Source organism: Podarcis tiliguerta (genome assembly GCF_965153285.1).
Source record: "Podarcis tiliguerta genome assembly, chromosome: 2".
Classification (NCBI taxonomy): Eukaryota; Metazoa; Chordata; class Lepidosauria; order Squamata; family Lacertidae; genus Podarcis; species Podarcis tiliguerta.
Window position 1 is genome coordinate 12728228 of NC_139535.1, and position 16304 is coordinate 12744531.

Sequence of the window (16304 nt, forward strand, 5' to 3'; positions counted from 1 at the left end):
CCTCAGGTTCAGTGGCCACATCTCTCCCCACCCATGTTCCCAGACTCCCCACCCCTCCCCAGCCACCCCTCCCTACAGACTCTGCTCCACACCTTTCCAGACCCTCCAAGTGTCACTATTTTCCAGGGAGAGTCCCAGATTTACAGAAGGTTTCTGATTCGATCCCAGAATGTGCCACTTTTCCTTAGGACGTCCCTATTTCCATCGGAGAAATGTTGGAGGGTATGGAGCTGTGTGAATCCCCGAGCCAAGGAGATAAGTAAGTATACAACCTTTAGAAGGCATCTGAAGGCAACCAGGCAGAGGGCCTTCTCGGTAGTGGCGCCTGCCCTGTGGAATGCCCTCCCATCAGATGTCAAGGAAATAAGCAACTATCTGACTTTCAGCAGACATCTGAAGGCAGCCCTGTTTAGGGAAGTTTTAAATGTTTTATGTTTTACTGCTTTTTTATTATTGTTATTGGTATTCCGTTGGGAGCCGCCCCGAGTGGCTGGGGTATGTATAAATAAATAAATAATGAATAATAATAATAATCCCTGTATAAGGAAGTTTTTTTTTTTTAATGATTAATGTTTTGTTATGTTTTTATATATTTTGGAGGCTGCCCAGAGTGGCTGGGGTAAATCCAGTCAGATGGATTTATAAATAATAAAAATTATTATTATGAAATAAGATGTCCCTATTTTCATCAGAGATCTGTTAGAGAGGATATGCCTTCCTTGAGAAACCCCACCCTTGCTTAAATGTTCTTGAACTCTGATCATGCTCCTCATTTCCCTGGACGGTTGATAGAGAGGTAGGCCTGTGAATGTGTGTAGAAGCTCTCTTAACTGCACAAAGGTAACATTTACTGCCAACGCTCTCCTCTCGCTTTGCCTGTCGCTGACGTGGGGTCCCTGGACGGTAGTGCTGGGAGGTTTTGCTTCTGCACATGAGTGTGGCAAACCGCTCTGAGCTGAAGCATTCCTTCCTCACCCACCCTAGAATGTTCAGTTCACATTGAGTTCATGAAACATCGCACCCTGACCTGTTCTTAATGCATGGTTGACCACATCTATGAAAGCGATAGTTATGCCCTTTTAAGTTTTGCTATATCAATCACTAGTAATAGTTTAATAAGGAGGTTTTCATACCTGTCCAATTCTGTGTTCCCTTTCCCAACCTTTAATCTATTGATGATTAATGCCTATATGCAACTCTTGCATATGATTTGTGTTAGCCAATCAGCAACAAGCACATATGTGGCAATGCTGTAATATTCAATAAAAGGGACTCTCCGAGACATGCTCGAGAGATGCCTCCCATATGACACTTGTCACTCGTCTGTCGTTTATTTCAACCCAACACGGTAGCCCAAAAGGAAACACAGCCCTCAGGCCGAAAGGTGTTCACCCTTATTTGTGTGGAGGATGAGTTGGCAAACCACACAAGAGTCTCCACAATTTTCATTTCCCCCACCATACTTTTAAAAGGAAAGCTCTCTGCTTCATTCTGTGAACAATCTGTACCTGAAGGTTGCCTCACAGTAATGGTGAAATCCAAAGAGTGTAAGCTCTTGACGGAGACAGTGATTTCTGTGAGGGTCTCATCCACAGGGAAAGAGAGCAGAGATCCATCCAATTGCTTATGGACCACTTTGACAGGGGCAGCATTCAGAGACAGCTCCATGATGCCCAAGATCTGGCCGAGTTCACCTTTGGTGGTCTTCACATAGAAGCCTCCGGAATAAGCAGCTAGTTCTTCATAGATGTTAGCATAACTTCTCCCAGAAGCCTCTTCGGCAGCACCTGTGGAGAGAAAGGATGGTTTTTTTGTCTCAAAACCTGGCCTCCTCCTCTTCTGTGTTCACAGGAGGAAAGGCAAACCACAGTGGGTGTTTTGGCAGCAGTTGCTTATAAGGTTCGCCTGTCTAATGCCAGTGTAATGGAAGAAGCAAAGATCACCAGTGTAGAAGCAATGATTCTTCAACATCAACTTCGCTGGACTGGTCCTGTTGTGCGGATGCCTGATTATCGTCTTCCAAAGCAACTACTCTATTCCGAACTTAAAAATGGAAAGCGTAATGCTGGTCGTCAGCAAAAGAGGTTTAAAGATTCTCTCGAGGCTTAAAAAATGTAGTATAAACACCAACAACTGGGAAACACTGGCCTGTGAGCGCTCCAATTGGAGAACAGTCTTTACCAAAGGTGTCATGGGCTTTGAAGACGCTCAAACTTAGGACAAAAGGGGAAACTTGCTAAGAGGAAGGCACGTTTGGCAAACCCTCACTGTGATCAACTCCCACCCAGAAACCAATGTCCCCACTGTGGAATGACGTGTGGATCCAGAATTGGCCTCCACAGTCACTTATGGACTCATTGTTAAAACTGTGTTTATGGAAGACAATCTTACTCGGCTACGAATGATCACCAGAGAAGAATTATATTGGCATAAGACGGGAGGAGGACCTGCTGATTTCTCAAGGATCCCACCCTTCTGTTTGTGGAACGCTCTCCCACCAATGAAAACGCCCTCTTTCTCATTGCTTTCCAAGAGCTATACATACTTCTGCGTTTCCGGCTAGAGCAATACCCTGTGAGAGCATAATTCACTTCAGACCCGGATGAATCAAGTAGGACCTGGATTTCCTCTTTCAGGTGCTCATCTTTGGCTCCAGCATCAGTAAAGGTGTAGATCTTGGACCTTTGTGCAAGGAAGAGAACAAATCAGGAAGCTAACTAGAGTTTCCCATTTTGACCAAACCGGTGGTTAATGGCTTCTGAACAACTCAGGATATCAAACCCTAGTTCAAAGTAGGTGTAAAAGAAGAAGAAGAAGAAGAAGAAGAAGAAGAAGAAGAAGAAGAAGAAGAGGAAGAAGAAGAAGAAGATTTGATACCCTGCTTTATCACTACCTGAAGGAGTCTCAAAGCGGCTCACATTCTCCTTTCCCTTCCTCCCCCACAACAAACACTCTGTGAGGTGAGTGGGGCTGAGAGACTTCAGAGAAGTGTGAGTAGCCCAAGGTCACCCAGCAGCTGCATGTGGAGGAGCGGGGAAGCGAACCTGGTTCACCAGATTACGAGTCCACCGCTCTTAACCACTACACCACATTGACTCTCATTGTGGCACCTCTCCCTGGCATTGCTAGGCCGAGCTGCTATTGCCTGTAGACAATACAGAGCTAGATGGACCATAATAATAATATTATAATAATGTTTTTTTATTTATACCCCACCTATCAGGCTGGGTTTCCCAGTGGTCTGACTCAGTATAAGAAGAGTGAAGAAGAGTTTTGGATTTGATATCCCGCCTTTCACTCCCCTTCAGGAGTCTCAAAGCGGCTAACATTCTCCTTTCCTTTCCTCCCCCACAACAAACACTCTGTGAGGTGAGTGGGGCTGAGAGACTTCAGAGAAGTGTGACTGGCCCAAGGTCACCCAGCAGCTGCATGTGGAGGAGCGGGGAAGCGAACCTGATTCCCCAGATTACGAGACTACCGCTCTTAACCACTACACCACACTGGCTCTCTCCAGGCATGTACCAAAGCAAATAGAGAGAGCGGTTTTTCTACCCATCGGAGGGGTCCTACCCTGATACCAGAACAAGAGGCCATCAAACAAAGCTGAACGTTGGGGCATGAAGGACATCTTCATGCTGTGCAAAGTAAACCATGGAATTCTCTACAACAAAGAGGTAGTGAGATACTGGACTAGATTGGCCTCTGGTCTGATCCAGTAGACCTCTTCCTATGTTCTAGAGGTTAGTGGGAAATTAACATTTTCTGGTTCACATAAAGGGGTTGTGCTCATGTTCATGAGGCTCCTTCTGACCCCAGCTTATTTAACGGAGATATGATCGTTGGAACACGGCCACTCAATACATACTAGGGCGCCATTGTTGTTGGCTGCAGGTGGGGGAGGACTGGAGTTTTGAAGGCTGAACCGGTGGGGTTTTGTTGTTGTTGAAAGAACAGAGGTGACCACAAGGAGCTGACCTGGGAAGAAGTTCCAGGTAGCAAGGGAGAATCAGTGGAGTGACTTAAGAGAGCAGTAGGCTTCCAGGTACTCAAGCAAAGGTACTAGGACTGGAAGAATGAAGGTAACGGGAATATTTATGTTAGGAATAAGGCGGGAAAGGCCAGGTCTATTACCTTGCCAAGCTGTGTTCCAGCGCCAACTTCAGGCCACTCAAAGACAACTCTGGGCAGTCACCGCCACCCGTAGGTCTGATCTTAGAGATCAAGGTCTTAAGCTCTTCCACATCCTGAGTCACTTGGACTGGGCCAACATCTGCAGGGATAGATAAGAGAGGGACTGAGTATCTGCAACGGAGAGCTGGCAGGAGGACATACCTTAAGCTGGGTCACGTAGGGTATGTCATTTTGGGGGGTGAAACTTACTTTCGGCAAATTTCTTCAGCGAGGGGTCTTAAAATAAGGGTTTTTTGGGGGTGGGTGTGTGAGAAGAATTCAAACCTGATATTATTTTTGTGATTAGTCAATGTTTAGCTTGGTCAATTTACCGTATTTTTCGCACTATAGGACGCACCTTTTCTCCTCCAAAAATTAAGGGGAAATGTGTGTGCGTCCTATGGAGCGAATGCGGGCTCCTTGGCTTCAGCGATAGCAACACGAAGCCTCCGAAGCGCAGAGGGAGCGCTCCCGCTGCGCTCTGGAGACTTTGGGTTCCTTTTGCTGAAGCCAGGAGAGCAAGACTCTCCTGGCTTCAGCAGAGAGGGAGAGCTGCGCAGCGCCCCTTCAGGGGCTCCATTTCTCCTGCCGCTTCGCTGAAGGGGCGCTGAGCAGAGAGGGGGAGAATTTTTTTTTTCTTGTTCTCCCCCTCTAAAACAAGGTGCGTCCTATCGAGCGAAAAATACGGTACGTCTAATGAAGAAGGACATAAAATGCTTTGGGGAAACCAAAGAATTCTAATGTTACCTTCTGAAAATGTCAGGTAATGCTACATAACAACAATAACAACAACAACAACAACCAAACAAACAATATAAATACATATTATATAACTGCAAGTACTTGGCAGTCATTTTTAATTATTCCTATGCGATGTTACAGTTATTTTACATACCAAGTGGAACGGAATTATGGGAATGACCATTTTGTGTTCAACCAAGGCATGCGTGACCATTTATGGTCCTGGAATGAGGCAGGGAGGGGGCAGAATGGGGTGGGGGGGCTTACGCTGCACCGACGTGCATGATGATCCAGAACGTAACCCCCACACAAATGGGGGAGTTGCCTGTATATTAATTTAACCAAAATATCATTTGAAGTCACTGAGAAAAAAAACAGGTGAGCAACAACGTTATTTGGATTCTCTGGAAAAATGCAGAGCGAAAGAAGGCAGGCAATTCCAGACTAAGCAGACTTAGCGTGGGAAGCATCTACCTTTTTGGCCTCTCACCTGGATCACCGAAAGGCACAAGGATGTAGTTAAAGGGTTTATCCGGGGAGCTGGAAACTTCCCGGAGGATGTTGATGCAGGTGGTTTTGACGTGGTGGATATCCTCCGACATGCTGCCAGTGGTGTCTATGACAAAGGTGAGTGAATAGCCGTCCAAGTTGAAAAACCTCTTAAAGGTATCACTGCCCACCTGGTCCAGCAGGCCGTATCCTGGAAAAAACAACAACCAATGGAGGAAAAACAGGTTATGCCTATACACTTTTCATAAAAAGGTAAAGGGACCCCTGACCATTAGGTCCAGTCGTGACCGACTCTGGGTTGAGGCACTCATCTCGCTTTATTGGCCGAGGGAGCCGGCCTACAGCTTCCTGGTCATGTGGCCAGCATGACTAAGCTGCTTCTGGCGAAACCAGAGCAGCACACGGAAACGTCGATTACCTTCCTGCCGGAATGGTACCTATTTATCTACTTGCACTTGATGTGCTTTCAAACTGCCAGGTTGGCAGGAGCAGGGACCGAGCAACGTGAGCTCACCCCGTTGCGGTGATTTGAACCACCGACCTTCTGATCGGCAAGTCCTAGGCTCTGTGGTTTAACCCACAGCGCCACCCGCGTCCCTTGCACTTTTCCTTAGGACCTCCCTATTTTCATTGGACAATACCTTGTCTCAGACTGGCACAGTGGATGGTGACATGGCCTTTATGGGCAAAATAACAAAAGCGATAGGTCCAGGGTGAGGAATCGGCCCATGGGCCTATTTGTTTGTTTATCTATTTCCCACCCTTCACCATAAGGTCTCAGGGCAAGTCACAACAGTTTAAAACGCTACGCAAAGGAACAGTTTAAAACAATTACAGGAACAAGGTGGTGTCTGATGATCCATGTCTATATCATGTGTCACAGGTGTGCCTTCAGCGCACAACAAACACCATATGATGAAGGTGTGTGATGCACCTCTGTGGGAAGGGAGTCCCATAATTTAGTGACAGCCACAGTCAAAACAAATCACAAGAGCTAAAACCACCACAAGGGTTGCAACTTGAAATATACTCAGAGTCGCAAAGTGATTTCATGCTCTTTATTCAGCTCATAGTGGTGAGGAGGAATGAATGAAAGTCCCCTCAAAGTATCTGCTTTATATACATTATTTACACAATGGGCTGCACATGATTGGCTAATTCCGGAATTCTACTGTAAGCCAATCAGGTTGTGGATTCACTTCTATCTGGAGCATGATTGGGTGGTTCCTGCCAACCAATCATACTGCTGCATTGTTCTAGGACCAATCAGACTGCTGCATTCTGAATCCTATTGTTCTAGGACCAATCAGACTGCTGCCTTTTGGATCCTATTGTTCTAGGACCAATCAGACTGCTGCAGTTTGGATCCTATTCAACTCAGTACATAACACTATATCAAGGTCATAAAAGGCCTGGAAGAAGAAAAAGGTATTATTTATCCCTGTGCTGAAAGGTCCATGAACCATACCATCTCCTACAAAGAAGTCCCTTGTGGCTTGTATGGCCAGTTCAGCTGCTTGTTGATGCAGCTGATAGTGCGGGGAGAGGCGGGGGTCAGTTGTCTCCTTGTTGATCCCACCCGTGGTAGGGAACATTTCGGCCGGGTCATTTCTTCCGCCATGTCCACATTTGCCTACAGAGAGAATATAGGAAAGAGAATGGAGGAGGCATAAGAGCCAGTGCAGCATAATGGTTAGAGCGTTGGACTGGGACCTGGGAGAGCAGGGTTCGGATCCTTACTCAGTCATGAAGCTCACTGGGTGACCTTGGACCAGCCACTGGCTCCCAGCCTAGTCTACCACACAGGGTTGCTGTGAGAATGAAATGGGCAGGAGGAAAACCATGTACACTATCTTGAGATCCTTGGAAAATAAAGGTGATATATAAATGTAAACGAGGAGGAGGAGGAGGAGGAGGAAGAGAAGAAGAAGAAGAAGAAGAAGAAGAAGAAGAAGAAGAAGAAGAAGAAGAAGAAAAAGAAGAAGAATTGCTAGGCTGGATCATTTAAATTAACAGATTGAGGTTGAATCCTGACAAGACAGAAGTACCTCTTTTGGGGGACAGGAGGCGGGCGGGTGTGGAGGACTCCCTGGTCCTGAATGGGGTAACTGTGCCCCTGAAGGACCAGGTGCGTGGCCTGGGAGTCATTCTGGACTCACAGCTGTCCATGGAGACGCAGGTCAATTCTGTGTCCAGGGCAGCTGTCTACCAGCTCCATCTGGTACGCAGGCTGAGACCCTACCTGCCCGCAGAGTGGTGCATGCTCTGGTTATCTCCCGCTTGGACTACTGCAATGCGCTCTATGTGGGGCTACCTTCGAAGGTGACCCGGAAACTACAACTAATCCAGAATGCGGCAGCCAGACTGGTGACTGGGAGTGGCTGCTGAGACCATATAACACTGGTCTTGAAAGACCTACACTGGCTCCCAGTACGTTTCCGAGCACAATTCAAAGCGTTGGTGCTGACTTTTAAAGCCCTAAACGGCCTCAGTCTGGTATACCTGAAGGAGCGTCTCCACCTCCATCGTTCTGCCCGGACACTGAGGTCCAGCACCAAGGGCCTTCTGGCGGTTCCCTCACTGCGAGAAGCCAAGTTACAGGGAACCAGGCAGAGGGCCTTCTCTGTAGTGGCACCCGCCCTGTGGAACACCCTCCCACCAGATGTCAAAGAGAACAACAACTACCAGACTTTTAGAAGACATCTGAAGGCAGCCCTGTTTAGGGAAGCTTTTAATGTTTAATACGTTATTGTATTTTAGTGTCTTGTTGGAAGCCGTGCAGAGTGGCTGGGGAAACCCAGCGCCAGATGGGTGGGGTATAAATAATAAATTATTATTATTGTTATTATTATTTTTAGTTAGGGAAACACAGTTGTGAGGGTCATCAGCTTCAGTTATGGGAACGAGGTGGACATTTTAGTCTTCACATCAGTGGTGGGGAATCCGTGGCTCTCCAGAAGTTGTTGCTGGACACAAGCCTTGACCACTGGCCATGCTGACTGGGCGGCAAGCAAACTCCTTTAGCCAGGGAGTCACCACCAAGAAGTCCTTGTCTCTTAGTCAGCATGGCATGTAGGAGGTAGGTGCAAACATGCAATGAACTCAGAAGTTGCCTTTCTCGTGTCCACCTATCCTCTACGCATTTTTCAATGGCATGAAAAGAAAACGAAAATGCCCAACAATTGACAGGAAATCCCAGCGACAATTGCTGGTCTTACCTTTTGGTTTACGCCTGCATGATGCTGACAACTTGTACCCGCTTGTGAGCAGGTCGTTCACTAGGATGTTTCCATTGCACACAAACTGGTTGCTGTTAAACAGAGAACGTGGAAGTTGGTAAATGCACTGCTTAGAAATACATTTACCATTTGAAGGGTGCTCCCCACTTACACGGCTGAGGAATGGCTAAGGGAGCTGGGCATGTTTAGCCTGGAGAAGAGGAGGTTAAGGGGTGATATGATAGCCATGTTCAAATATATAAAAGGATGCCACATAGAGGAGGGAGAAAGGTTGTTTTCTGCTGCTCCAGAGAAGCGGACACGGAGCAATGGATCCAAACTACAAGAAAGAAGATTCCACCTAAACATTAGGAAGAACTTCCTGACAGTAAGAGCTGTTCAACAGTGGAATTTGCTGCCAAGGAGTGTGGTGGAGTCTCCTTCTTTGGAGGTCTTTAAGCAGAGGCTTGACAGCCATATGTCAGGAGTGCTCTGATGGTGTTTCCTGCTTGGCAGGGGGTTGGACTCGATGGCCCTTGTGGTCTCTTCCAACTCTATGATTCTATGATTCTACACAATTTTATCTTATGCGCGAGGGGCACTCTGAGGTGCTACGGAGCAACACAAATCAGTGGCACTCCTCTGTTGTTTTCTGCCTGCACGGCCACAATAGAACAAGCAGCCGTTTCTCCCTCTCAACCATCACCCATGGGTGCCCAGGGATTCTTACCTTGCATCTTTGCTGCAGTCACGACAGGTTTCCTTAGAAGCAGGAGCAACAGGGAAAGCAGGACTGGCAGGGTTTACTGTAGGGCAAACATAATGGGAGAAAAAAATATCCTATTTTAGTCTGTGTACATACCATACGGGGATGTGGGTGGCGCTGTGGGTTAAACCACAGAGCCTAGGGCTTGCCGATCAGAAGGTAGGCGGTTTGAATCCCCGTGATAGGGTGAGCTCCCGTTGCTCGGTCCCAGCTCCTGCCAACCTAGCAGTTCGAAAGCACATCAAAGTGCAAGTAGATAAGTAGGTACTGCTCCGGCAGGAAGGTAAACGGCGTTTCTGTGCGCTGCTTTGGTTCGCCAGAAGCGGCTTAGTCATGCTGGCCACATGATCTGGAAGCTGTACGCCGGCTCCCTCGGCCAATAAAGCGAGATGAGCGCCGCAACCCCAGAGTCGGTCACGACTGGACCTAATGGTCAGGGGTCCCTTTACCTTTACATACCATACATTCAAAGCACATGTGTGTGTCTCCCCAAAAAAGAATATTGGGAACTGTAGTTTGCCAAGGGTGCTGGGAGTTGTAGCTCTGTGGTGAGTAAATTACAGTTCTCAGGATTCTTTGGAGAGGGGGAATGTGATTTAAATATATGGCGGGTACACAGCTTTAGACTCAGTTGAATTCCATGTAAACCTGACAATCGGCAGCTCAAGCAGGTTTATGATGATTCTGGATGGTGATCTGAGAGCATGAGTGGAAAGAAGGGATGTCCGTTTTAAAAACCAGGTAGATAAAAAAAAATGCAAAAGGTGCTTTGGATCAGTCTTGCAGATCCCCACTGACTCTCTTGAATGTATTTGCCTAGTTTTGCATATGATCAAGCTCATCCAGTCAGGGACAAATAAAGTCATGAAAGAATGCAAAAAAAGAGGAATTCTACCATAATTGCAATAAATTCTTTGTTTTTAAACAAATGATCTATATAATAAAAAATATGCAATTGGAGATATTTATATTAGGATGCAATGAAACCTTTCAAATGAGTTGATATTGGATTTCTTATACTGATTATGGATAACATTGTTTGGGGACCTGGAATGCAATGGATGAACCATGGCATGCTTCTATATTTATTTGAAGTAATACTGTCGTACCTTGGTTGTCAAATGCCTTGGTATTCGTACATTTCGGCTCCCGAACGATCGAAACCCGGAAGGGAGTGTTCCGGTTTTTGAACGCTTTGTTGGAAGCCAAATGCCTGACTTGGCTTCTGCAGCTTCCGATTGGCTGCAGGAGTTTCCTGCAGCCAATCGGAAGCCGCACTTTGGTTTCCAAACGTTTTGGAAGTCGAACGTTTTGGAAGTCGAACGTTTTGGAAGTCGAACGTTTTGGAAGTCGACTTCCGGAACGGCTTCCAAGGTACTGCTGTACTTCTTATATTTAACTTTGAAAACAAGAGAGAGTTTTGCAGATCCATTTTGACTTACAGAGGTGATCGTAAGTTCCACCTTTACCCAGCTCAGGCCAGTTGGTGTTACTGTAGAATTGTTGAAGGATGTGCAGAGCTCGTCCAGCGCTTTGTCGAGCCGATTCCAAATCCGATGAACTCACGGGTTCCTTTAAGCTACTTAGCATGGAGTCCCTCAGGTTTCGCATCTGTGTTATACCTGGGAATAGATAACACAGGAGAACTTTTTATATCCCTGTTCCTCCTCTGAATTCCTCCTCCTCTGAACCCTTAACTTCTAAACTGGAGAAATGTCAAGTCTCAAGCCTAACTGAAAGCCATGTAGTCTTCCCTGGAATTAATTTTTCCAGGGATTCTCCAGGTATGTTTAGATTCCAGCTCCCATGGCGCTGTGGTCTAAACCACTGAGCCTCTTGGTCTTGCTGATGAGAAGGTCGGCGGTTCGAATCCCCGTGACGGGGTGAGCTCCCGTTGCTCTGTCCCAGCTCCTGCCAACCTAGCAGTTCAAAAGCACACCAGTGCAAGTAGATAAATAGGTACCACTGTGGCAGGAAGGTAAACGGTGTTTCCATGCACTCTGGCTTCTGTCATGGTGTTCCATTGTGCCAGAAGCACTTTAGTCATGCTGGCCACAGGACCCAGAAAGCTGTCTGTGGACAAATGCTGGCTCCCTTGGCCTGAAAATGAGATGAGCGCCACAACCCCATAGTTGCATTTGACTGGATTTAAGTGTCCAGGGGTCCTTTACCTTTTTACCTATGTTTTTATGCGTTACAAGCCTCCCAGAGTGGTTGGGGGAACCCAGCCAGATGGGCAGGGTATAAATGATAAAATTCTTGTTGTTGCTGTTACTGTTACTGGAGATGATAATATCCAGCAACATCTGGAGGGCCAGAAGCTTCCTAACCCGAGTTAGGCAAACCAAATCTTCTGTAAGTAGTGGCCTGGTAAACCTGAAGAAGCGTCTCCACCTCCATCACTCAGCGCAGACACTGAGTGGGCCTTCGCAGTAGAGGCACCCTCCCGTGGAACGCCCTCCCGTCAGATGTCAAGGAGATAAAGAACTACACAACTTTTAGATGGCATCTGAAGGCAGCCCTGTACAGTGGTACCTCGGGTTAAGAACTTAATTCGTTCCGGAGGGCCGCTTTTAACCTGAAACTGTTCTTAACCTGAAGCACCACTTTAGCTAATGGGGCCTCCCACTGCCGCCCTGCGATTTCTGTTCTCATCCTGAGGTAAAGTTCTTAACCTGAGGTAATATTTCTGGGTTAGCGGAGTCTGTAACCTGAAGCGTCTGTAACCTGAAGTGTCTGTAACCCAAGGTACCACTGTATAGGGAAGTTTTTAATGCTTGATGCTGTAAGCCACCCAGAGTAGCTGATGAAACCTGGCAGATGGGCGGGGAAGAAGAAGAAGAAGAAGAAGAAGAAGAAGAAGAAGAAGAAGAAGAAGAAGAAGAAGAAGAAGAAGAAGAAGAAGAAGAAGAAGAAAATATACAGATAAAGTAAGCATGAGCTCTCAAGATATGGACTGTTGTAGATAACGTGGCTAATTAAAAACCTTTCACCTGTGCTAGCAAGTAGTTCAGTGTTTCTCTAAAAGCAACAACAATTCCCCACATCACCCCAAACGCAGCTCCACCCCCCTCTCCCCCAAGGCACTTACTTGGGGCAATCTTTTCACAGTGGAAGAAGTAGTTACTGTTTTCAGCGTAGTTGACCTCCACTTGATTATTTGCAGAGATGAGTTCCTGTATGGCTTTGACTAATCGATTGGGAGAGACGTCAGCTGTGCGAGGAAAAAAGGGGACAGGTGTCAAAAAAGCTTATTTACCCGTATGTATGCTACTACTGTATGTATGCAGGAGGCAGTGGAAGACAGAAGTGCCTGGCGTGCTCTGGTCCATGGGGTCACAAAGAGTCGGACACGACTAAATGACTAAACAACAACATGCTACTACTGCAGGGGCGCAGGTGGCACTGTGGGTTAGACCACAGAGCCTAGGACTTGCTGATCAGAAGGTCGGCGGTTCGAATCCCCACGACGGGGTGAGCTCCCATTGCTCGGTCCCAGCTCTTGCCAACCTAGCAGTTCGAAAGCACGTCAAACTGCAAGTAGATAAATAGGTACCGCTCCGGCGGGAAGGTAAATGGCGTTTCTGTGCGCTGCTCTGGTTCGCCAGAAGTGGCTTAGTCATGCTGGCCACACGACCCGGAAGCTGTACGCCGGCTCCCTCGGCCAATAAAGCAAGATGAGCACCGCAACCCCAGAGTCGGCCACAACTGGAACTAATGATCAGGGGTCCCTTTACCCTTTTTATGCTACAACTGCAGCCCGTGTTTTGTTAGCCCAAAAATGGAAAACGAGCGAGGTCCCAATTGAAGAAGAATGGCTTCTTAAGTTGACGGAATATGCACAACTCTCAGATTTAACATATAGAATAAGAGAACAAGAAGGACATACGTTTAAAGAATATTGGAAAACGTTTATTGAATATATGGGAAATAGTTGTGTACACAGCGGAAAACGCTGGCAGCATGAAGATAAATTCAACAGTGTAAACAAGTTTTGACGGATGCAATAACGGAATACTGAATGGTGTAGTTTTTGTAAAACATGCAGGGATTTATGATATGCAAAACGAACCATGGGAAGAGAAGAAGGGAAGCCACTGATATCTTAAGGATGTAAAACGAGTATTTTAGATTGCAAAATGGAAAATTTAATAAACAATTATATATAAAAAAAACGAAAACGGGGACAGATGGCATGACTGGTTTTCGAACCCTGAAATCCGTACATAAAAATGGAAGTGCTTTTTTAAAAACAGCCCCAGCACCGACTTATGCAAAAGTTGGGGTGGGCAAGCTGTGTCCCCTCCAGGCTGCTCGTGAACCTCAGCCTAATTTCACGTGGGTGGTAAGGAGCTGGGGGGGGGGGGACAACAAGTGAAAAGAGGCAAGAAGAGTGACTGACGATTGAAGAATGGAGGATGAAGTTAATGGGCTATGCAGAATTAGATAAACTAACAGGAAGGATTCGAAACCGTCGAGACCAGAAATTCACGGAAGACTGGAGTAAATTTACGGACTATTTGAAAAGTAATTGTGAAGAACAGACGACCTTTGTAGGGTTGCTAGAAGTTTTGTGAGGAGTATTATTAGAAGTATTGTAAAAATGGATAAGGGGGAGGATGATTTGTTAAGAGACGTAAAGGCAATATAAAGTGAAGAAATGCCTAAGAAGCGGTTAAAACGGTGGATCATCAGAGGTGCTGATGGAAGTCTAAAAAGATTGTATAAGTGGTAAGGTTTGTGGTACATTTTATAATCTATATGTTAAAATGAATAAAAAATATTATAAAAAAGAAAAGAGGCAGTGGAGATATAGAAAAGGAATAGGCTGTGCAGAGCTGTGAGATCCAGTCTTCACACTCCTGTTTTCCAAGCCTACCTTTGAAAAAGGCCCTGAACAGTTTGGTCGCTGTCAGCGATTTCATGTTTTCCAGCTCTCCAGGGGCCATGGGAGATCTTCCGGTCAGTGGGTTCTTCTCCATGTAATGGGCAACAGCCCGCAGGACCCCTTCTTCTGTGATGTCTGCATCTGTGTAGACTGTCGAATCGATGCCCCCGGATTCGTGGTTGGGGAGGAATCCACTCACGGTGCCCAGGCAGAGGAGCACAGTGACACCCACGGGAATCAACATGCTTTGCAGCAGCGGCAGGAAAGAGATCCTGTGCCTTCCTCTGCTCTGCCAGTTAAATAACTTGAGCCTGAAGAGGGGAAATCCCTCACCTGTTCAATCCATTTCCTCCTACGCGTACAGCAGCCAGGCAAAGGATTCCAGGAAAAACCTCTCTCCCAAAACATTATGGCTTGGCCACAAAGCACCACAACCTCCCAGTTAAAAGGGGGATACTTTACAGATAGCGATGGGTGAACCTGATGGTTTTGGTATCTCTCAGTTTTTCCTTTCCCCCCTGTCTTGAGTTCAGATCTCTGCCTTTCCACATCACTTTGCAAATATGTGTTGTTGTTGTTTTTTAAAAAGTCCTAATAATAATACAGTCATATCTCAGGTTACAGAGGCTTCAGGTTGCCTTTTTTTCGGGTTACAGACCTGCTGAAACCCGAAAGTACCGGAAGCATAGCTGTCAACGTTTTAAAGGGAAATTCCCTGATTCTGAATAGGATTCCTTGCCAGAAAAGGGAAAAGTTAACAGCTATGACTGGAATGGGTTACTTCCGGTTTCGGTGGTCACGCATGCGCAGAAGCACTAAATTGCGCTTTGCACATGTGCAGAAGCGCCAAATCGCAACCCGTAGACGCACCACTGCGGGGTGCGAATGCTGCGGGTGGCGAATGTGCATCCTGCACAGATCACGTTCGCAACCCGAGCGTCCACTGTAACAACAACAAATTTATTATTTACCGTATACCACGCCAATCTGGCTGGGTTTCCCCAGCAGCTCTGGAAGGCTCCCAACAGAATATTAAAAACACGATAAAACATCAAACATTAAAAACGTCCCTAAACAGGGCTGCTTTCAGATGTCTTCTAACAGTCCGATAGTTGTTTATTTCCTTGACATCTGGTGGGAGGGCCTTCCACAGGACAGGCACCACTACCAAGAAGGCCCTCTGCCTGGCTCCCTGTAACTTCACTTCTTGCAGTGAGTGAACTGCCAGAAGGCCCTCAGAACTGGACCTCAGTGTCCGGGCAGAACTATGGGGGTGGAGACGCTCCTTCAGGTATACAGGACCGAGGCCATTTAGGGCTTTAAAGGTCAGCACCAACACTTTGAACTGTGCTTGGAAACGTATCGGGAGCCAATGTATCGTAGGTCCTTTCAGGAAATTCATGAATATTCGGGAAGCCTGGCTAGATGGGCACGGTATAAGAAATAAACTATTATTATAAATTATTATTATTCTCTGTATTCCCCCATGTTCCACTGCTTTCCCCTGGAGGAAATTGCTCTTTAGCACTCAATCGGAGCAAAAGCAGTTTAGGTTTTCTTCAGATGAACGGTTTCTTCGAGTTTGCCTTCAGGGGCAGGTTTCCCTTTGGAAAGGGATGGGTCAAGTGGAAAACTGCTTGGACCCCTGATTTCTAGGCACAGGGCAAGCAGAGGTGTGGACGGGCATAAGTGCACATTTTGAAGGAAGTGGAGGCATGAAGAGGGTGGAGCAATGGCAGTTGAGGCAGCAGAGTCTCTGATTGCTTGGGAAGGACCTGGGAGGGAAGGAGGAGGCTTAGGCAGCTGTAGGAAGGTGGTGGGGACGACCTTTAGTCTCCACAACTGCCTCCCAGGGGCAAGAACTACTGAAAAGAGTTACTGTACTCACTAGGCCTGCCACTCCTGAGCAGACCTTGCTACTTCCAAGAAAGACTTATTTATTGCTGACCCGCTACTGCCCCTTACATAATGCCCCCAGGGAGAAAACGCGTACATAGAATAAATGCACACA

The 16304-nt window shown here is 46.7% G+C and overlaps 1 protein-coding gene across 1 annotated transcript in view; it reads right to left on the reverse strand.

The window, feature by feature from the left end:
* LOC310670146 (von Willebrand factor A domain-containing protein 7-like) overlaps positions 1 to 14869 on the reverse strand; it is a 29181-nt gene extending 14312 nt beyond the window's left edge. The window contains exons 1-10 of the mRNA XM_083424901.1: positions 14285 to 14869; positions 12497 to 12619; positions 10848 to 11027; positions 9370 to 9445; positions 8640 to 8731; positions 6890 to 7054; positions 5402 to 5611; positions 4132 to 4270; positions 2546 to 2682; positions 1509 to 1787 (exon numbers count right to left, since the gene is read on the reverse strand). Coding sequence (XP_083281027.1) covers positions 1509 to 1787; positions 2546 to 2682; positions 4132 to 4270; positions 5402 to 5611; positions 6890 to 7054; positions 8640 to 8731; positions 9370 to 9445; positions 10848 to 11027; positions 12497 to 12619; positions 14285 to 14537 — 1654 coding nt within the window. The 5' untranslated portion in view covers positions 14538 to 14869. The remainder of the gene's footprint in view (positions 1 to 1508; positions 1788 to 2545; positions 2683 to 4131; positions 4271 to 5401; positions 5612 to 6889; positions 7055 to 8639; positions 8732 to 9369; positions 9446 to 10847; positions 11028 to 12496; positions 12620 to 14284) is intronic.
* Positions 14870 to 16304: the final 1435 nt, after the last annotated feature.